The sequence below is a fragment of the Theropithecus gelada genome, chromosome 14 (genome assembly GCF_003255815.1).
Source record: "Theropithecus gelada isolate Dixy chromosome 14, Tgel_1.0, whole genome shotgun sequence".
In the NCBI taxonomy this organism is placed as follows: Eukaryota; Metazoa; Chordata; class Mammalia; order Primates; family Cercopithecidae; genus Theropithecus; species Theropithecus gelada.
This window is the reverse complement of record NC_037682.1, coordinates 3,616,175-3,637,682: the sequence shown is the minus strand read 5'-3', so window position 1 is coordinate 3,637,682 and position 21,508 is coordinate 3,616,175. Positions and strand designations below refer to the sequence as shown.

Below are 21,508 nucleotides of genomic sequence, written 5' to 3'. Positions count from 1 at the left end.
GTGTCTTATAGGGTGGTGTCTTGTGCCATGATTAGTGGGTCACTGGCCAGTGTCTGAATGCAGTGGAGGTTCTGGTGGCAACAGTGAGGGGGAAGAGCTGTGGGCTGGCCTCAATGTCATCTGTCCCATCCCTAGGCCCCCAGGAATTCAGGGGTCTCAGTCCCTGCTTTAGAAGGTGTGACAACACCTTTGACAGCGGCCACATTACACGTGGGAGTGGAACAAACAGGAAATCACAGGTTCTCTTCGAAATTTCCTTCCCCAGGAAGTCCTGACGGCCACGCTGGATCTGGAGGACGTCCGGAGCTATAGGGCGGAGATTTCATCTCGAAACCTGGCGGTGAGTGCTCCAGTAGACAACTGTGTGGGACGCTCCTCAAAGATGTGGAAAGTGGCCCCATTCGTGCGGGTCTGGTGGCGGCCATGAGGGTGCAGTGCCTGAAAAGTCCAACGGGAAGTTCCGGACTTCCCAAGTGTGGAAAGAGCTGGTGCTGTAGACGGAACCTGCTTCCATCTCTTCCCCATCGTCCTCTGCTTGAGCCAGGCCCTGAGCTGGGGTGAGCTGGGAACAGGCAGGCAGAGAGGCTGACGAGACGAGACGGTCAGTGTGCTAGGGGCTGCCACACAAGGAAGACCCAAGCAGCCTTGGAGCCCAGGAAGGCCTCAAAGTGGGGGGTGGCAAGCACAGCAGGAACAGGCACACAGTGTGCAGCCAAGGCTGGTCCCCACCTCGGCAGTCGGAGGCAAGGTCCAAGGCACAAGCGAGCCTGTGTCTGAGACCCTGGGATGCAAGTAACGCCCCTCCTGCAGCCCAAGGTCCTACCGCTGGTAGCCTGGAGCTCTGCGTTTCTGTGGGATGTCATCACAAATAGGATATCCAACTGTGCAGCTGTCCTGAGACAGTGATTTTCGCAGACATTGAAGAAGTGTGATGCTCGTCACAGAGCGGACTCTTCTGCTGTTGATTGATTGACACAGGGTCTCATTCTGTGTCCCAGGCTTGAGTGTGGTGGTACCATCACAGCTCACCGCAGGCTGGACCTCTGGGACTCAAGTGATCCTCCCACCTCAGCCTCCCAAGCAGCTGAGACAACAGACACATGCCACCATGCCCAACTAGTTTTTAATTTTTTTCTTTTGTAGAGACAGGGTCTCACTATGTTGCCCAGGATGGTCTTGAACTCCTGGGCTCAAGCAATCCTCTCACCTTGGCCTCCCAAAGTGTTGGAGTTACGGGCGTGAACTACCATGCCCAGCCTTTGTTTTCATAGCAGTTTTATTAAGTCGTATTTGCCATACCACCCAATGTATCCATTTAAGCACCCGATTCAGTGCTTTTTCGGGTTCTCATGGAGTTATGCAGCCGCAATCTTAGCGCATTTTCATTACCCCAAAAAGAAACTCCACCCCGTTCCCCTCCTCCGCCCCTGACAACCACAAGTCTACTCTCTGTCTTCATGAATTTGCCTATTCTCGACATTTCATTGGGATGAAATCACATAGCGTATGGCTTCCCACACTTTACTGTGCTGTTTTCAAGGTTTATCTATGTGTCGGGTGCAGCCACCCCTCGATATCCACAGGGGTTGGATCTGGGAGCCTCAGCCTCCGCCGATCCCCTGCAGGGATGCCTGTGTCCCACAGTGCCCCCTGCAGAGCTCACTGACACGAACAGTCGGCCCTCTGTATCCATGGGCTTCAGATCCCGCGATTACTGTATCTTCTATCTGCGTGCGGTTGAATCTGTGGGTGTAGAACCCACAGATACAGGGAGTGACTGTAGTTCATCCCGTTGTGTGGTCAGAGCGTGTTCTGTAGCGGAGATGGACACGTTGTGTTTATTCACTCATCCACTGATGGGCATCAGGGATGCTTCCACTTTCTGTCTATCATGAATAATTCTGCTGCAAACATACATGTACTTTTGTTGGAGGGAACACGTGTTTTCATTTCTCTTGGGTGTGTCTATCCAGGAGTGGAATTGGCTGGGTCTTATGATAACTCTGTTAGCCATTTTTTGTGGTTTTTTTTCTCGTTGCTTTTTTTTTTTTTGAGACGGAGTTTCACCCTTGTCACCCAGGCTGGAGTACAACGGTGCGATCCTGGCTCACCACAACCTGTGCCTCGTAGGTTCAAGCGATTCTCCTGCCTCAGCCTCCCGAGTAGCTGGAATTACAGGCGCCCACCACCATGCCTGGCTAATTTTTGTATTTTTAGTAGAGACGGGGTTTCATCATACTGGTCTGTCTGGTCTCGAACTCCTGGCCTCAGGTGATCCACCTGCCTCGGCCTTCCAAAGTGCTGGGATTACAGGTGTGAGCCACCACCCCTGGCTCTGTTGAGCCTTTTGAGGAGCTGCCAGAGCGTTTGCCACACGGCTGCACCGTGGTGGGTTCCGGGCAGCCGGGTATGAGAACCCCGGTTTCTCACCCCTCACCAACACCTGTTGCCATTGGTCGTTTTGCTCCTCGCCATCCTCGTGGCAGTGAGGGCGGCCTCGCTGTGGTTTTGACATGGCTGATGGAGTCCTGCTTGCCTGTCGGTCCGGGGGACCCAGAGGGTTTCCATGAAGCTGGGAGTCATCCTGTCTGAATCTCCATTGCCAGGCCAGCAGGGCGAGCCCCTACCCCCGAGTGAAGGTGGACTTTGCCCTCTCGTGCCATGAGGACCTCCTGGCACCCGTCTCTGAGCCCATCGAGTGGAAATACCACAGCCCTGAGGAGGAGATAAGGTGTGTGGCCCCGACCCCTGGGAAGGACCTGGCATCCGCGTGGCCACACCTCTGGGGTGGGGACTCCTGGAGGTCACGCAGTGGGTTTTCAGAACCTGCCTGGGTGGAGACTTGGCAGGAGGCAGCTGTGCCTCCCCTGGGGTGAGGGCATGGATGCTGGAGCCAGACCTCCTGGGTGTGACCCACAGTCCTACTCCTTCCCCGGGCTGTGACCTTGGGCCCCAAGGCACTGTCCTTTCTGTGGCTCAGTGTCCCCATTTTAAAATGAGGATGATGATAATACCCACGTCCCGGGGCTGTCTTTGGAATCACATGCGTCCCTTCTCACGAGGTGCGTGAAGCAGAGACGGGCGTCCTGAGAGCCCAGCGTTGACTCCGGCCCTGCAGCCTCCTGGGGCCTGCTTGGGTGGGTTGTTGGGGGCTGTGGGCCGGGGCGTCCGCCTCCAGGCTCCATGTTCTGATTGCCCTGCAGCCTTGGACCTGCCTGCTGGCTCTGGGACTTTTTAAGACGAAGCCAACAGGTAAGACTTCCAGTTTCTAGTGAGCCCACTTTGCTTGTTCTACTGGTTGGTCTGGTTTTATTCTGGGGCAGGGGAGGGATTTTTTCTTTTTTTTTTTTTTTTAATGCAAATGACAAAAATCATTTCATCACTCTGCCTCCATGGTGAGCTTAGTCTGCACTAGCCAGAGGCAAGGTGGGCACAGTGGCTGGTGGGTCGGCTCCACCTTTGGAGGCGGAACCCAGCCTGTCGGCATCCAGGGTCACGCTCGCCATCTCGCCAGCATTGTAATCCCGCGTATCTGCAGTTCATCAGTGGAATCAGCTCAGACACGCCCCACAGCGAAGCGTCTCTTTTCCCTCTGAAAAATCCATTAATCCTGCCACGTGTGGGCATTTGTCCTGACCCCGTGGAAAGTGCCGACACTCACGTGCATTTCTGTGGACGCCTCCTTGAGGTCTGTGGGTGGAGCTTGGCTGGTCCGTGGGCATGCCGCTTCTCCGAGGCTCTGCTTACACTGTGTTTGGTTGGTCCATTCCAGGCGGGGTTTTTGCTGCCCCTGAGTGGCGGGGTGGACAGCACAGCCACCGCCTGCCTCGTCTACTCCATGTGCTGCCAGGTCTGCAAGTCTGTGAGGAGCGGAAGTAGGTGACATCTGTTGGCTTGAGGGAGGCTCCAGGGTCCAGCCCTTGGGCTACCTGAGTCGGGGACCCAGGAGGGGGCAGAGGAAACACCCATGCCGTGGACATCGGGGTGAAAGGGGCTTTGTGGCCACGCACAAATGTCACAACGTCACATCCCGGTCCTGCAGCCAAGGCAGCAAGGCCATCAGCAGCTTCCTGGAGCTTTGGGCCTATGTGGCTGAGTCTCCAGAGCTGCACCTGCCTGCTCTGTGCACGGTGTGGCCTGGTGGAGAGAACACAGGCGTTGGAGGTTCACATCCTCCCCTGTGTGATATGGTATCGGACATCATCTTAGCATATGCAGCAGAACAGGGGTGACGATGCCCGTCGGATGGGGCTGTGGGCCATAGCGTGGGCTGGCGCTACACAGGCACCTGGGGGTGTAGACCAGGGTGGAGCCGCACAGTCACCTGGGGGTGTAGACCGGGGTGGAGTTGCACGGGCATCTGGGAACTGTAGACTGGGGTGGAACTATGTAGACACACCACACACTCAGGTGACTTCCACCCATTCTGTCCTGGTGGTTTTCAGATCAGGAAGTGCTGGCTGATGTCCGCACCATCGTGAACCAGATCAGCTACACCCCTCAGGATCCCCGAGACCTCTGTGGACGCATACTGACCACCTGCTACATGGCCAGCAAGAACTCCTCCCAGGACACGTGCACCCGGGCCAGAGAGTTGGCCCAGCAGATTGGAAGGTGGAGTTGGCCCCTGGTGCTGGGCATGGCAGGCGGCTGACAGGGCTCAGAGCCGCTGGAAGCTCTGCCTGTGAGCGCATTGGTGACTGGCTTCATTCACTCCACATCGTGTCATCCACAATGTGGACAAACGTGTCAGTGTTCCGTCCCTTTTTGTGGGTGAATAATATTCCACTGTCTACAGATAGACCAGTTGGTTTCTCCAGTCATCAGCAATTGCTTAAACGTGCATCTAGGAGTTTAACAGGGCTCCACTTTCTCTTGGTTTGGGACAGATTTCAGGGAAGTTGTGTATGAGTCCTCCCTATCTGACCCACCTGAGTCTCCAATGGTGCCTGCGATTTCCACCCTTCCGTCCCCTCACTCCGTGCATTCCCAGTAAAGGCTGCAGGTCGTATGTGCTCACCAGGGTGCACAGCAGGTCCTGGGAGTTGGCTGCGGGCTGGCTCCTACCCCTCCTCCTGTCCCTTCGCCCTGCCCTCACTGCCTCTTCCACGGGCAGTTCTCTACCTGAGGACAGTGGAGGGAGGGCACCTTTCCAGAGAAGAGAGACTGGGTTCCATCTAGAATGTTCCATCCGTAATGGCTCCTAGGAGAAAATGAACAGCTCCCCATCCTGTTTGTTGAGCTCAGCTAAAAGCTGTCCCCCTGCCCCCCAACAATTCTCCTCTTAGATATGTACTCAGAGGAATCAAAAGCAGGGACCCAAACAGATACTTGTTCAGGAAAGTCCATAGCAGCACCATTTGCAGAAGCCAAGAGGTAGGGACAACCCAAGGTCCATTTCAGATGAACAGAGGAAGAAACTGTGGTCCATTCACACAGTGGAATATTATTCACCCATGAAAAGGAGTGGAGCACAATCACGTGACACAGTGAGGAGAAACCTTGAAGACATGGTGTGGGTGAAAGGAGTGGAGCCAGCCACACCAGGCCACATGGTGTTTGATTCCATTTCCACACAATGTCCAGAACAGGCCACGGCACAGAGAGAGAGGGAGTCTGTCACTCTCTGCATCTGTCCGTGTCACAGCTGTCAGAGCTGGAGGAGGAGGGAGTGGGGACAGACTGCCAGTGGGATGGGGTTTCCTTCTCTGGTGATGGGAAGTTCTGAGCTGGATGGTGGTGATGGCTGCACAGCACTGTGGATTGCTAAACACTACAAATCATACGCTTTAAACGGGTTACAATGGTCAGTTTTAGGTCATCAGGGCTTCACCGCACATGCACACACACATGCACACACGTGCACATGCTGCCTTCAACACCTCCCCTTCTCCCTCCAGCCACCACATCAGTCTCAACATTGATCCAGCCGTGAAGGCCGTCATGGGCATCTTCAGCCTGGTGACGGGGAAGAGCCCTCTGTTCGCAGCTCATGGAGGAAGCAGCAGGGAAAACCTGGCGCTGCAAAATGTGCAGGTGCCTCTGCCGGGGCCGGCGTCCCCTGGGGGTGGGGGTGGGGGTGCAGGGAGCCCTGGGACAATCACTGCAAAATGTGCAGGTGCCCCTGCCTGGGCCGGCGTCCCCTGGGGAGGTGCAGGGAGCCCTGGGACAATCACTGCAAAATGTGCAGGTGCCCCCTGCTGGACCGGCATCCCCTGGGGTTGGGGGTGGGGGTGCAGGGAGCCCTGGGACAATCACTGCAGGATGTGTCGGTGCCCCGGCCTGGGCCATCATCTCCATGAAGGTCATGGCACAGGGAGCTCAGGGACAACTAGTGCTGGGGTCACAGCCTGTGTGCCTCACTGAAGACGTCGGTCATGCAGCCTTGTTAACAAGGAGGGGGTCTGTGTGTGTGTTGGTGCGTGAGCCTGTGATGTGTAAGAGCAAGATCGGGGGTGTAAGGGTGTGCATGCACGAGTGTGTGCACCAGCATGAGTGCAAGAGGAGGGTGTGAACCTGGGTGTGAGCATGAGTGTGAGAGGTTACATGAGTGTATGAGAGTACAAGTGTGTGAATGTGAGTATGCACAAGTGTGGGTGTGCTTGTGAGTGCTTGTGCACAAGTGTGTGTGGATGTGCGAGTGAGTGTGCACAAACATGAGTGCACAATTGTGTGCATGAGTGAGTGCATGAGCATGCCTGTGAGCGTGCGGGTGGGTGGGTGTGCATGATGTGAGAGTGCACGTGACTGTGTGTGAGTGTGTGTCTTTTTAATCCTCAGGGAAAAGCCCAGACGCTGTCTGCCTCCTGGGCTGCTGCACTTGACTGGGTGCTCCATGATGGGTGGAGGAGAAGAGAGGCCAAGGGCTCCCGCTGCTGGGATCTGTCCTATCTCACCCTGTCCCCTTTCTGCTGTGCCTTGGTGGCCTCTCCCCTCCTGCCAGTGGTAAAGGGATGGAAATGCAGTTGCCAAGCTTTCTCCCAGGGACCCCACAGCTCAGTGCTGCCACTGATGCTCCCTCTGCCCTCTGCCCTCCTGGGCTCCGGGTGCTCCCATCTTTGAAGACAAGCCCCACCGAGCTTGCGTGAGCCCTGTGGAGTTGGGACAACCCTGAGAGGAAGGCCTCGGGACACCGTGGGACTCTGAGACTCTGATGTTCCCAGAACACTAGAGAGTTCCTAAGCTGTTTTAATTTTCTTGTTTTCAAGAGTTTGTGGGTGCGCATCTCCCGTGTGTTCCTGTGCGAGGGAACCTGTTATTTCCTCTGTTGTGTTGTCCAGGCTCGAATACGAATGGTCCTCGCCTATCTGTTTGCTCAGCTGAGCCTCTGGTCTCGGGGCATCCGTGGTGGGCTCCTCGTGCTGGGATCCGCCAACGTGGATGAGAGGTGAGTGTGGTCCAGTGGCACGTGGTGGTGGGCCCCCGAACCTCTCAGGACTCTGAGGGTGACACGCTCTGAGGGTGACTCCTGTGCCTCTCATGGCGGGTTTGGTACCTGGAACGACATCATTCCTCTAGAATTTCACCCACCCCGAGTGGCAGAGCTATGAGCATTGTGTACCTGCCAGTGGCTCTGGGTGCTCACCACTTTCATCAGCCTTGTGGTTCTTCGTCTCTCCTGCGCCTCAAATTCATCTTCCCACTGCCCTCTGCCATGGTCGGGCTCCCCTCTTTCTTCTAGGCTGTTCCACTGCCTCTTCAGTCATTCCTTTGCAGCTAGTTTTTACCTCCAAACCAGAGTTCATTTTGTATGTGGACTGAAAATACTCCCCGGATAAAATTCAAGCTGCCCCTCGAGCCCAGCAGTGGAGGCTCCTAGAAATTCTTTTCCAGCCTTGGTTTCCCCACTTCCCTTAGGTGAGCCTCTGCCCCTCTCAGCTTGTCTGTGCTATTCTTAGTTGCTCCTTAGGAGCTGAGGAATTTCAAAAACTATTTGTCATGTATTCATTTGTTTGTCTCTGCATCCATCTATGCATCCATCAGTTGGGCCATCCATCTATCCACCCATCCATCCATCTGTCCATTCATCTATCCATCTATGCATCCACCCATCCATATACCCACTCACCTGTCCATTCATCTACCCATCTGTCTGTCCATCCATTCATCCATCCATTCACCCACCCACCCATCTGTCTGTCCACCCACCCACCTATGACCTATCTATTCATCCATCCACCCACCCACTCACCTATCCATTCATTCACCCATCTGTCTGTGCACTCATCCATCCATCCGTGTACCCATACATCCCTCCACCCAACTGTCCATCCACACATTCATCTACCCACCCACCTATCCATTTATCCACCCATGTGTCTGTCCATCCACCCATCTGTCCATCTGTCCACTCATCTATCCATATATTCATTCGCCATTTCATCTGTCCACTTACCCATCCATCCGCCCATCTCTCCCTTTGTCCATCCATCCACCCATCTGTCCACATTTCCTTCCTTCCATCCATCTATCCCTCCCTTTTTTCTATGGTGTGAGTGCCTTTTTCTTTTGAGACAGTCTCGCTTTGTCGCCCAGGCTGGAGTGTAGTGGCGCCATCTTGGCTCACTGCAACTCCACCTCCCGGGTTCACACCATTGTCCTGCCTCCGCCTCCCTAGTAGCTGGGACTACAGGAGCCCACCACCGTGCCCGGCTAATTTTTTTGTATTTTTATGAGAGACGGGGTTTCACCGTGTTAGTCTTAATGTCCTGACCTCATGATCCGCCCGCCTCGGCCTCCCAAAGGGTATAAGTGTCTTAATCACTCTGCATCCTTATCTGTCTACAGACGTGTTCTCTTTTAAAACTGATTTTTTACTTTTAAATCCTATTTTATTGTTCTAATTACAGAAATCTGAAATTAACACCTGATACTGTGTAAACATTCTCATCCTCCTCATGCATGTTTTGATCATTGCTTTTCTGGTGCCTCTGGTGCCTTTGTAAGGGACTGATTTTTCAGGAGGGGTGAGTGGCTGGTGTGTATTCTGAGCTCTGGTGTAGTTGAGGAGATTGATGTTTGGTTTGGTTTTTCATTGCTTTTGTAGATGTGGAAGAATTTGATCTGTTATAAAATTGTGTTATAACAGTTCCCCTCAAAACTCTTGTCCATCATTTTCTAGTATTTAAAATGTTAACAAAGAAACGAGTATTTTTTCCAGGGCGGGATTGGGTTCTGGGAGCTGGAAGGTCTCTAGATGCCATTTAGAAAATAAACAAACGGGCCGGATGCGGTGACTCACGCCTGTAATCCCAGCACTTTGGGAGGCCGAGGCGGGCGGATCACGAGGTCAGGAGATCGAGACCATCCTGGCTAACACGGTAAAACCCCGTCTCTACTAAAAATACAAAAAATTAGCCGGGCGTGGTGGCGGCGCCTGTAGTCCCAGCTACTGGGGAGGCGGAGGCAGAAGAATGGCGTGAACCTGGGAGGCGGAGCTGGCAGTGAGCCGAGATGACGCCACTGCACTCCAACCTGGGCGACAGAGCGAGACTCTGTCTCAAAAAAAAAAAAGAAAAAAGAAGCAAACGTAATCCCTCAGCTGCCCCTTTCTCATGGCGGGACAGAAGGCTCTGTGGCTGCGGACACTCCCGTCATGATGTAGCAAAGCCCTTCTGTCTGTTTCACATGCCGCATCCCTGTCTGCTGTCTTCTTCTCACTGGACACAGCCAGTCCTTCTCCTCCTCTGCGTTCTGGCGAGAATCTGAAGTGTGTAGTGTTGATTTCTTTTAAATTTCCCTGTAATTCTGTTGTTGAATTGCTTCTGATTCTAGTTCCGTTGCGTCCCTGTCTGCTCGTCGGGGGCCTGTTGGACACCTGTCCCCCATCAGGCTTTCTTCCCGGTGGTGTGAATGAGTCAGAAACAATTCTTGTTCTCTGCAAGTAGGAGCAGACAGCGATAACCCAGCTGATAACATGTGTGTTGTAGGAAACATCTGCCGAGAGAGCTCAAGCAGGGGAAGGGAGAGCTAGGAGTTTGTAAGCAGCTCACCCAGGGAGGGCCCTACTGAGAAGTGCGTTTCATAAAGGCCTGCGGGAGGCGAGGGTGGGTGGAGAAGAGCCCGTGAAGGCCTGAGTCGTGACTGCCCCAGGACTGAGGTTCCGTCATTGTCTCCCTGAAAGGCCTGGTCTTGAGCGGGGACTGGAAGACCCACAGAGCTGGTTTTGGAAAGTGTGCAGTGTGGGGCAGGGGGAGCTGTGAGAAGCCAGAGACAGCTGTTTCCAGGAATTTCACTTCGAAGGTGAGGGGAGGCGCAGGATAAGCACTGCCGAGATCAGTGGGGACGGGAAAAGGAGTTTGCTTTATTATTAGAGACAGGGTCTTGCTGTGTCACCCAGGCTGGAATGCCATGGCACCGTCACGGCTCACTGCAGCCTCGACCTCCTGGGCTCAAGCGATCCTCCCACCTTAGCCTCCCAAGTAGCTGGGACTGTAGAGGCACCACCACACCTAATTTTTTTTTCTTTCCGCTCTGTTGCCCAGACTGGTCTCCATTTGTTTTCTTGCCTTAAGATGCTGTAAAGAAAAGACCAACAGAGAGGGGGTGGACTTGCTGGTGCGGAGCAGTGGGGATGTTACTGGCGAGGAGATGAGAGCAGGTGACCAAGCAGGAGCGTGGCTTTGCTGGGGGCCCGGCCAGCGCATCCCCAGCAGCAGGAGGGGTGGGTTCAGAGGCAGGCCCAGGAGAGGGTTCCAGAGGGAGCAGGAGGGGAGGGAAGAGTGAAGCCAGCCCTGCGGGGTTAAGTTGGGGTCAGCACGGGAATGCAGGGCTGAGAGACTGTGTTGAAAGTGGGCATCTAACAACATGATTTCGGCTGCTGGAAGTGACCAGCCTGGGGGAAAGCTCCGTGCAGAGCGCGAGAGGAGGGGACAGCTGCTGGAACTCGGTGGTCCTGTGTTGAAATTTATGGCCACGCCTGTTGCTGGCTTCAGAGTCTCACCAATCCACCAAATCAGTCTCGATTTCACCAGAAAAAGTCTGCCTCAATTTTCCCCCTATAACCGTGCCTCCCCATCCCCATGGTCCCCGACCTCCCAGCCGGAGTTTCCTTCTGCCAAGGTGAGGCAGCGTCCTGGCCCCGTGGGTCTGCAGGTTGAGCTGAGCTCTGCACTGCGGGATTTCGCCTGGCTGTGCTCTCTGAGTCAGCCCAGGCGGATTTCCCCAGTCCTGGGCAGTCACTGGGGATGGAAGAGAAAAGGTGGTAAGATGGAGACTGTCATCTCCCCTGGCCCGTCTGGCCCATATCCCAGCTCCTGCTAAAGGACCCTTGGGCGGGACAGGACGGGGAGTGATGGGGCGACTGGGACGGCCCCCACTGAAGGCAGCGCAGGGTCTCACTTGTCCCTCTGTGGGCACCCTGGGGGTCTTACACCCCCCGACATTGCTCCACGGTGAGGGTCTGGAAGGGTGAGAAGGCGTGGGGGTGTGAGTTTGAGAGTGTCGAGAAAAGCCTCTGGTGGGGTAGGCAGGGGCCAGCCTGGAAGGCCTTGCAAGGTCAAGGGCAGCGTTGAGAGGATTCAGACGGTGGAAGGGCCTGGCCTGGCCTGGTGTGGCAGAGATGGGTGGTCAGCCAGGAGTCCCGTGGAGAACCTGGAGGCCTGTGCCAGCGGTGGCAGTGGGGTGGGGTGGAGAAGGGCGGCTGGAACCCAGTACCACTAGGTGAGTGCCTTCAACAACACACATTTATGGTCCATCAGTTCTGTGGGACGCACGTCCAGTATGGGTCCCCTGGCTCAAGTTAAGGTGTGGACGTGGTGGGTTCCTTCTGGACGCCCCAGAGAGAATCTGTTTCCTGCCTTTTCCAGGCTCTGGAGTCCTGCCTTCTTTGGCTCACGACCTCCTCCGTCTTCACCACCAGCGGCCCCACGTTTCTGCCTTTCCCCTGCAGTCAGGGCTCCCTCAACTCTCATTTTCACCCCCTTCTTTTAAGGACCCCTGTGATTGCCTTTTGGGCCCACCCTGCAATCCAGCATCACCCCCACATCTCAAGTCCCCACCTGAGTCCATCTGCAAAGTCCCTTTTGCCCTGTGGGGTGACAGAGTCACAGGTTCTGAGGATTAGGACGTGGGCATCTTAGCGAGGGACGGATTCTTCTGCCGACCGCAGGCCTCAGAGTTGACAGGCAGGGGAGGGGCCCGGCCGCATGGGCAGCAGAGTGTCCGTCCACGTGTGTCGAGTCCCTGCTCATTCCCGACACCCCAAGACCTCTTTCCCTCAGCTCTGTTCAGACGGCTGCTCCCAGCTCCGTGCTGGTGACCCCCAAAACCTGCCTGCCATCCCCGTTGTCTCCTCTGGTATGCTCAAAGGCCCTCCTGGGTCCTCTGCAGCCTCTGCCACCTTTGCGGGTTGCTCTGGGACTTCTCCAGGACGCTTGAATTTGCCACGCTTCTGGCTTCAGGGCCCCTGGGAGAAGCAACTCCATGGACGGCTGGGGTTGATGGAGTCTGCGGCCCCTCGGGAACCCGCGCTCTCTCTCCCTCTCCCTGCAGTCTCCTGGGCTACCTGACCAAGTATGACTGCTCCAGTGCAGACATCAACCCCATAGGCGGAATCAGCAAGACAGACCTGAGAGCCTTCGTCCAGTTCTGCATCGAGCGCTTCCAGCTTACTGCCCTGCAGAGGTGAGCGTGCTCACGGGCTGTGGCTCCACAGCCACGGGGCTCCTCTCCCAGCACAGGCCTGGCCACCCTGGCCCACACTCAGGCTCCTTCATAGCTCCTGTTGCCTGCTGAATAGTCCTGCCCTTGAGCTGGCACTTGAGGCCTGTGACCAAGCCTCCCTTTCTTCCTGTGGGTGCCTCCACAGCACCCCGACTCCAGCCAGATCACGGAGCTGCGGCCTCCTGCCTTCCCCGCCTGCCCTGCCTCCCTTCCCCAGGCCGAGGCTTGGTGGACCGAGGCTCGCCACATCTGAGCAGAGCACCTGTGCTTTAGAAGTGACAGAAGACGGGGCCGGGCGCGGTGGCTCACGCCTGTAATCCCAGCACTTTGGGAGGCCGAGACGGGCGGATCACGAGGTCAGGAGATCGAGACCATCCTGGCTAACACGGCGAAACCCCGTCTCTACTAAAAAATACAAAAAACTAGCCGGGCGAGGTGGCGGGCGCCTGCAGTCCCAGCTACTCGGGAGGCTGAGGCAGGAGAATGGCGTGAACCCGGGAGGCGGAGCTTGCAGTGAGCTGAGATCGGGCCACTGCACTCCAGCCTGGGCGACAGAGCGAGACTCCGTCTCAAAAAAAAAAAAGAAGTGACAGAAGACGGATCAGTGCCCAGACCTTTCCTCGGCCTTTGCCAAGGTTTCCTGCCACGGGAATGTGTTTTCTTCTCTGCTTATTCTCACTGGGGTGACTGTGCCCCCCAGGGGACAGCAGGCAATGTCTGCAGACATGCTTAGTTAGCTTCGCCACACGGGGTGTGCTGGGCATTAGCAGGTAGAGGCCAGGGGTGCTCCTCAACATCATGCCGTGCACAGGCCATTGACATTCCCTACAGCAGAGTCCCCTCGACCCGGGTGTGGACGGTGCCCGGTGGACTGGCCCTGCACTGTGCCTCCACCTCTGCCTCTCCTCCTGGGGTCGGGAGGCCACAGCAGTGCCCACACCCCTCAGGCCAGGGTGCTCACCCCCGCTGGGAAGCCCAGCACCGCAAGCCTCGGTGATGTCCTGCCCAGGGTGAACGGAGTGACCAGGGCCAGCACACTCGGGAAACGTAGTTTGGGGATTCTCTCCCAGAGCTCACACCACCCTCGCAACTGCACTGACCCACCTCTGTGTGTTTTGGCTGCAGCATCCTGTCGGCGCCGGCCACCGCAGAGCTGGAGCCCTTGGCTGATGGACAGGTGTCCCAGACCGACGAGGTAATGGCAGTGGCTTTGCCACGGTGCTTCCTGCCCTCCTCCCCACCTCCTGCATGGTGGTGCTGGCTCTTCCTACCTCCCTCCTGACCCCAGGAGCTGTGCTCCATCACTGTCACTGGGTCCCTGGCCTGGGTGCCCAGGGCTCAGTGTCAGTCACATCGCTGGCCTTTGACACTTCAATTTACTTCCTCATGGTTGGGGCCCCAGAACGGGGATGACATGGTGGGAGGGGAGGGAGAGCATATGGCGGGCGGAGGAACACAAGTCCCTCGCAGGCAGGAGGGGCGTCTCTGCTTGTGCTTTAGAGTGACCTAGGAGGAGAATCGCCCTTGACTCCTCCACTGCACACTGGCCCTTCATGAAGAGGTCCAGGCTGTGGTTTGTAGCTTCATGGATGCTGGGAGAAGTGGCTGTGGGCTTTTTGTGATAAGATCCATGACACTCTAGCCTCTTAGGTCACAAGGACTTGCTGCTATAATTTCTTCCAAGCGTTTTCTAGTTTTCATCCTTACATTTAGGTCTGTGATCTAGTTGAGTTACTTTTGTGTGTGGTGTGAGGAAGGGGTTCAGTTTCATTCCTTTGCATGTGACTATCCAGTGGTCCTAGCACCATTTGCTGAAAGGATGATTTTTTTCCCCCATTGATTTAGCTTGGCATCCTTGTTGTAAATGTAGGATTTATTTCTGGACACTCAATTCTGTTCCACAGATTTTTTCTGTTTTTCCTTATGCTGGTCCCACACTGTCCTGATTATTATAACTTTGTAGGAAGGATTTTGGCTACTCTGAGCCTCTTGAATATCCATATGAATTTTGAGATCAGCTTGTCAATCTCTGGAGAAAAAAAAAAGCTTGCATTTTGTGGAGATTGCATTGACACTGTTGATCTGTTTGGGGAGTTCTGCCGTCTTAATCATAAGAACTCTTCTGATCCATGAACATGGGACATGGAATGTCTTACTTATTTAAGTTGTCTCTACTTTTTTTTTTTTTTTTAGACAGTGTCTCACTCTGTTGCCCAAGCTGGAGTTGCAGTGGCACAATCTCAGTTTATTGCAACCTCCGCCTCCCTGGCCCAAGCAATTCTCCTGCTTCAGCCTCCTGAGTAGCTGGGATTATGCATGTGCATCACCACACCTTGCTAATTTTTTTGTGTTTGTAGTAGAGATAGGGTTACACCATGTTGGCCAAAACATGAGGCCTCAAACTCCTGGCCTCAAGTAATCCACCTGCCTTGGCCTCCCAAAGTGCTGGGATTACAGGATTGAGCCACTGCGCCCGGCCTCTAATGTCTTTCAACAATGTTTTTTTCTAGTTTTCAGAATTTAAGGTTGCACTTCTTTTACCAAATGTATTTCAAAATATTTCATCGTTTTTGATACTCTGGTGAATGGAGTTGTTTTAATAATTTCATGTGTAGATTGTTCATTGCTAGTTTATAAACACTGTTGATTTTTGCATATTGGCCATATACCCTGCACCTTGTTGAGCTCATGTATTAGTGCTCAGAGCTTTTTAGTAACCTCCTTAAGATTCCGACTTCCAGGGTCATGCCGTCGCAGCTAGAGAGAATTTCTGCCAAGCCTGATGATCCTAACCCAGGGCAGGCCCAGGCTGATCGATGTGTTTGTGGTACTAGTTTTTAACAACAAATGTTAAAAAGCAAAATAAAAAATCTGTTTTTAATATAAAGAAGCTTATAGAATAAGAAAAAATATTTTTACAATTAGATCCATGACCCTCCAACTTCCTTAGGTCACAAGGATTTGCTCCTATAATTTCTTCCAACAGTTTTATCGTTTAAGTCCTTATGTTTAGCTCTGTGAGCCAGTTGAGTTAATTTTTGTGTGTGGCAGCTGACAGTGTATTTGTGTTTTAAGCTGTTATTATAAGAGTCCATTTTTTTTTTAATTAAAAAGTTTATAAGGTAAGGCTGAGTGCGGTGGCTCACGCCTGTAATCCCAGCACTTTGGGAGGCTGAGGCAGGCAAATCACTGAGGTCAGGTGTTCAAGACCAGCCTGTCCAACATGGTGAAACCCCATCTATACCAAAGAAATACAAGCAAAACAAAACAAACAAACAAAAAAAGTGTATAAGGTATAAAGGTTACAATAAGCTAAGGTTAATTTATTATTGAGGGAAGAAAAATATATTTGTATTAATTGACTGTAGCCTAAGTTTACAGTGCTTAGAAAGCCCACAGTAGCACAGTAGCATCCCAGGCCTTCCCATTCGCCCACCACTCACTCCCTGACTCACCCAGAGCGGCTTCCAGTCCTGCAAGCTCCAGTCCTGGGAAGTGCCCTACGCAGGTGTCCCATCTTTTATCCTTTCTACTGTATTTTTACTGTCCCTTTTCTACATTTAGATACATAAATACTTAGCCTTGTGTTAGACTGGCCCAGAGTATTCAGTACAGCAACATGCTGTGCCTGTGTGTAGCCAAGGAGCTCAGGCTGTACCATGGAGCACAGGCGTAGGAGGCTAGACTATCTGGATGTGTGTAAGTGCCTTGAGGATGTTCACAAGATGCAGTGGCCTGGCCGTGTGTTTCTCAGACTGTATCCCTGTCATTAAGTGATGCGCACCTATCTTTCTTGATGATCCATTGATTTCTTTTGTTTTGTTTTGTTTTTGAGATGGAGTTTTGCTCTTGTTGCCCAGGCTGGCTGGAGTGCAGTGGCACAATCTCGGCTCACTGCAACCTCCGCCTCCCGGGTTCAAGGAAGCAGTTCTCCTGCCTCAGCCTCCCAAGTAGCTGGGATTTACAGGCATGTGCCTCCACGCCTGGCTAATTTTGTATTTTTAGTAGAGATGGGGTTTCTCCATGTTGGTCAGGCTGGTCTCGAACTCCTGACCTCAGGTGATGCACCTGCCTTGGCCTCCCAAAGTGCTAGGTCTACAGACCCACTCCTCCGCTCATCTCCTGCTCTGCGATCCAGATCCTGACAGGCCAGGGACCAGTACCCATCCATGGCCTGGGGATTGGCAACCACTGCTCTAGGGGGTCCTTTCTTGCCTCTGGTGTCTTCTGGGGACTCCAGGTGTTCCGTGGCTTGTGGCTGCATCACTCTGTCCTTTGCTTCCTTCTTCCTGTGGCCTCCTCCCGTTCTCCACGTGTCCTCCTGGCCCTCATAAGGGATGTCATTGGATGCAGGGCCCACCCCACATTCAGAGTCATCTCACCTTCAGATTCTTTACTTAATTACATCTGCAAAGACTTATCTTTTTCTCTTTTCTTCTTTTTTTTTTTTTTTTTTAAGAGACAGGGTCTGGCTCTGTCACTCAGGCTGGAGTGCAGAGCCGCAATCTTGGCTCACTGCAGCCTCGATGTCCTGGGCTCAGGTGATCCTCCCACCTCAGCCCCCCAAGTAGCTGGGACTGCAGGTGCACACACCACCACACCCAGCTAGTTTTTTATCTTTTGTAGAGACAAGGTCTTGCCATGTTAAACCCCTGGGCTCAAGCAGTCCTCCCACCTGGGCCTCCCAAAGCGCTGGGATTACAAGTGTGAGCCACCACGCCCGGCCTACACTCTTTTTCAAATAAAGTCACATCCCCAGGAACTGGGCCTTCAGACACGAGCGCTCTTGGTGAGCCACAGGTCACCCACTGCAATCCTCCAAACCAAATGCCCGGTTCTTTGTTGCTGTTTTCCAAATGCTACCTCCTTACTGGCTGACCAGTGATGGGGAGTAAAGCCCACCTCTGCTCCTGCCTCCCTGGGAGAGTCTCACCTCCTTGGGTCTCTGGTCCCCAACTCCAAAAGAAGCTTTAGGCTGTCCTCCTGCTGTGACTTGCTGTCACTGTGGAACGGATTTTTGTCGTGCACAGGAAGATATGGGGATGACGTACGCGGAGCTCTCGGTCTATGGGAAACTCAGGAAGGTGGCCAAGATGGGGCCCTACAGCATGTTCTGCAAACTCCTCGGCATGTGGAGACACGTCTGCACCCCGAGACAGGTAAAGCCCGTGGGACGTGTCACAGAGGGAGGCCAGTTAGGTAATGTCCCCTTTGCAGAGGCCAGTTTGACCTGCAAGAACAAGTAGACGATGGTGTGGCCCTAACATAATAAAACTGTCTCACACGGTAACACTCTCCAGTTGTTTTTACCAACTCTGGTCTTCTGCTGGCCCAAAGTTAATCTGTGTGAGGCTCACCCACAGCCGGGTAAACACGACATGAAACAAGCCCTCCCTTTCTTTGAGGGCAGAATGTAAACTTCAGGGTCAGAATAGTATTGCTTTTCTGCTAGTTGTGAGTCTTGCCGGGGCTGAAGCCCACAAGCGTGGTAGTCCCATGGAACCTTCTGGAAGCCTTGTGAAATAAATCTTCGCAGGATTTATCTCAGATCTCCCGAGTCAGCATGCCATAGCATCAGAGGCGGGGGACCCCATTTTCATAGCATCAGAGGCAGGGAGACCCCATTTTCATAGCCTCAGAGACAGGGGGACCCCAGTTTCATAGCATCAGAGATGGGGGACCCCGTTTTCGTAGCATCAGAGGCAGGGAGACCCTGTTTTCATAGCATCAGAGGCAGGGGGACCCTGTTTTCATAGCATCAGAGGCAGGGGGACCCCAGTTTCATAGCATCAGAGATGGGGGACCCCGTTTTCATAGCATCAGAGGCAGGAGGGCCCCGGTTTCATAGCATCAGAGGCAGGAGGGCCCCAGTTTCATAGCATCAGAGGCAGGGGACCCCGTTTTCATAGCGTCAGAGGCAGGGGGACCCCGTTTTCATAGCGTCAGAGGCAGGGGGACCCTGTTTTCATAGCGTCAGAGGCAGGGGACCCCGTTTTCATAGCATCAGAGGCGGGGGACCCCGTTTTCATAGCGTCAGAGGCAGGGGGACCCCGTTTTCATAGCGTCAGAGGCAGGAGACGCCGTTTTCATAGCGTCAGAGGCAGGGAGACCCCGTTTTCATAGCGTCAGAGGTAGGGGACCCTGTTTTCATAGCATCAGAGTTAGGGGGATGCTGGTTTCACAGCTCGGCCAGCGCCCCCGGTGTGAGCCTGGGCATCCCCCATGCCTGCCACTGGGGAAAGTCCTGTGTAGGGAGTAACCCATTAGCCGTTTGCTTGTGTGGTCCAGCATGGGAGTTCCAGCCTGGGGTCTCTCCAGCTTTGCTAACATGAAGTTCGTGTGTTGCACGCCAACCAGGTCGCTGACAAAGTGAAGTGGTTTTTCACCAAGCACTCCATAAACAGACACAAGATGACCACGCTCACGCCCGCGTACCACGCCGAGAACTACAGCCCTGAGGACAACAGGTTTGATCTGCGACCGTTCCTGTACAACACGAGCTGGCCTTGGCAGTTTCGGTGCATAGAAAATCAGGTAAATCCAGCAGAAATGTTTCTCTCTCCATGTTTCGTGTCTGTAGAAGAAACGTGAGGTTATTTCCATGAAGGATTGAAAAACTTTCTTATATACACAGTGACTTTTTACTGTCCTCCTTTCTGCAAAGGGACAAGTATGTTTAAAGTGTTTTTTAAATTTACTTTTCTCATGTTGACAAATAAAAGTTCTATATATTGATGGTGTACAACATGACATTTCGATATGTGTGTCACGGTGGAATGGCTAAGTCAAGCTCTTTCACTGTACATGTGTTACCCCACATGCCTATTATTTGTGTGTGGTGAGAGCACTTAAAATCTACTCTCTCAGCAATTTTCCAATATTAACGATAGTCACCATGTTGTGCACTGGATCTGTTGAACTTACTTCTTTTGTGGCCTTTGACCAACATCTCCCCACCCACCAGCCCCTGGTAGCCGCCATCGCACTCTCTGCTTCCACGAGATCACCTTTTTGAGATTCCACAGATGACTCAGACCATGCAGTATTTGTCTTTCTCTGCCTGGCTTATTTCACTTAAGATGTTCGTCTAGGTTCATCCGTATTGTTGCAAATGGCAGAATTTCCTTCTTTCCGAAGGCTGCATAGTTCTCCACTGTGTGTGTGCACATATTAGGGACGTTAGGTGATGACCGGAGATGATTTTGGTTATCACGACTGGGCTGGGGTCTGTGCTCCCAGCATCCTGTGGGTGAAGCCCAGGGATGCTGCTGAATGTCCTTCCACGTGCAGGACGGGCCCATCCCAACCCCACGCCTGGCAGAGAATTCTTTGTTCCACATGGTGGTGGTGCCAGGGTTGAGGAATGCTGACGTTTGGGGCCGGAAGGTGTTTGGGGCTGCATGGTTGTAAGGAAGAGATACCGTGTCTGGCTGATTTCTGTGGAATGGAACTTGCTGAAAGAGTGACTTAGAGCGTGGAAGGGAGGGCAGGGGTCACAGCGTCTGGAAAGCTGGGACTCAGGCCAGGTGGCTGCTGCCCTATATCCCCTGCTGTGGCTGGACGAGCCCATGCGCCACACCCTGTCTGGGCTGGATGCCAACCTGCTCTGCCATCCTTGAATCCCAGTGTCCCTGGGTCACCGGGCAGTGGAGTGGCCAAGCCTCGGGTGATGGGCCCTGTCATTCGGCCACCCAGGACAGGAGAGAGAGCTACCCCAGCTCTGGCCTCTGTAGTGGGCAGTGGGGGCTTGGCTCCCACCAAGATGCACTCGGGTGAGCTCCCCCAGATCAGGAAGGGGGTTCAGACGCTGTGCAGCCACAAGAGTGACACACGTAGGAACATCAGAGACAGATTCAGGTAAAGGTGGAGACACTGCCGTGCTGTCGTCTGCGGTGACAGCTGTGCGTGTGCTGGGCCCGCCCCTCTAGGCTTTTCCAGCGCACACTCCCAGCATCCGGTGGGGACTCTGGTAATTTACTTTTTCACCTCTGGGACTTGTGACCCGCTTTTGGTGTGTGCCAGTGTTTCGACAGCCCCACAGTCTGTCCTCGCAGGGCTGTGGTGTCACAGGCCTCTCTTTCCAGGTGCTACAGCTCGAGAGGGCAGCGCCACAGTCCCTGGACGGCGTGGACTGAGGCCAGGTCCTTCCTGGAGGCCTCCTCTCCTCGGGGACCCCAGCGCCTCGTCACCAGCATTGCTGGAGCCAAGGGTAGGAGCCCAGAACGGCACATCAGCCGAGAAGGAGGGAACTTTTCAGTCAAATTCCTCAAAAAGAGGCTGGAATAAAGCCTGGGCTTAAAAAGAGGCTGGAATCCAATGCATGTGGTTTTGACCTCCCGCCAGCGCGCGCTTCCCCGCGAACTCTGGCACTCTCTGACGGAAGCCGCCTGGGTAGGACAGGTCCAACCGCCGCCCTGTGTGGCATCTTTGCTGCAGGAACAAGAATGGTGGCTCCCGGGCAGGGAGGGGTATCATGAGCAGCAAATGAAGGAGAAAAGACTTCCTCTCCCACCCATATACACCTTCCTGTCCTGGGTTCCAGAAGGTTCTGGGGAGATGGTCCCCGCAGAGCTCTCTTCCTGGGAGTCTGGGGACTAGTCGGCCTTACTCCTGTCCTGTGGGAGAACCACCCCATCTGGGCATGGGGCAGGGGCGGGGCAGGGGGTGAGGCAGGGGGCGGGGCCCTGTGGGTCCCCCTTCCTGTTAGTCTTCCTGCCATTCTGGGCACCTTTGTCTTTTTATGGCATGGGGTGAGGAGCGGCGCTTCCACCCTCTCCAGAGCTCCCCTTGGTCCTGGAACCCTCTCTCCAGGGTAGCCCCAGGGAGTCTCAGCCTCCCATCCTTG

At 54.1% G+C, this 21,508-nt stretch overlaps 1 protein-coding gene across 1 annotated transcript in view; it reads left to right on the top strand.

Moving 5' to 3' along the window:
• Nucleotides 1–20,968, top strand: part of NADSYN1 (NAD synthetase 1) — a 51,041-nt gene extending 30,073 nt beyond the window's left edge. Inside the window, exons 10-21 of the mRNA XM_025357480.1 lie at nt 266–340; nt 2,607–2,731; nt 3,204–3,252; nt 3,773–3,875; nt 4,446–4,614; nt 5,901–6,036; nt 7,281–7,387; nt 12,493–12,624; nt 13,789–13,858; nt 17,694–17,822; nt 19,021–19,197; nt 20,748–20,968. Coding sequence (XP_025213265.1) covers nt 266–340; nt 2,607–2,731; nt 3,204–3,252; nt 3,773–3,875; nt 4,446–4,614; nt 5,901–6,036; nt 7,281–7,387; nt 12,493–12,624; nt 13,789–13,858; nt 17,694–17,822; nt 19,021–19,197; nt 20,748–20,798 — 1,323 coding nt within the window. The 3' untranslated portion in view covers nt 20,799–20,968. The remainder of the gene's footprint in view (nt 1–265; nt 341–2,606; nt 2,732–3,203; nt 3,253–3,772; nt 3,876–4,445; nt 4,615–5,900; nt 6,037–7,280; nt 7,388–12,492; nt 12,625–13,788; nt 13,859–17,693; nt 17,823–19,020; nt 19,198–20,747) is intronic.
• The last annotated feature ends 540 nt before the right edge of the window (nt 20,969–21,508 follow it).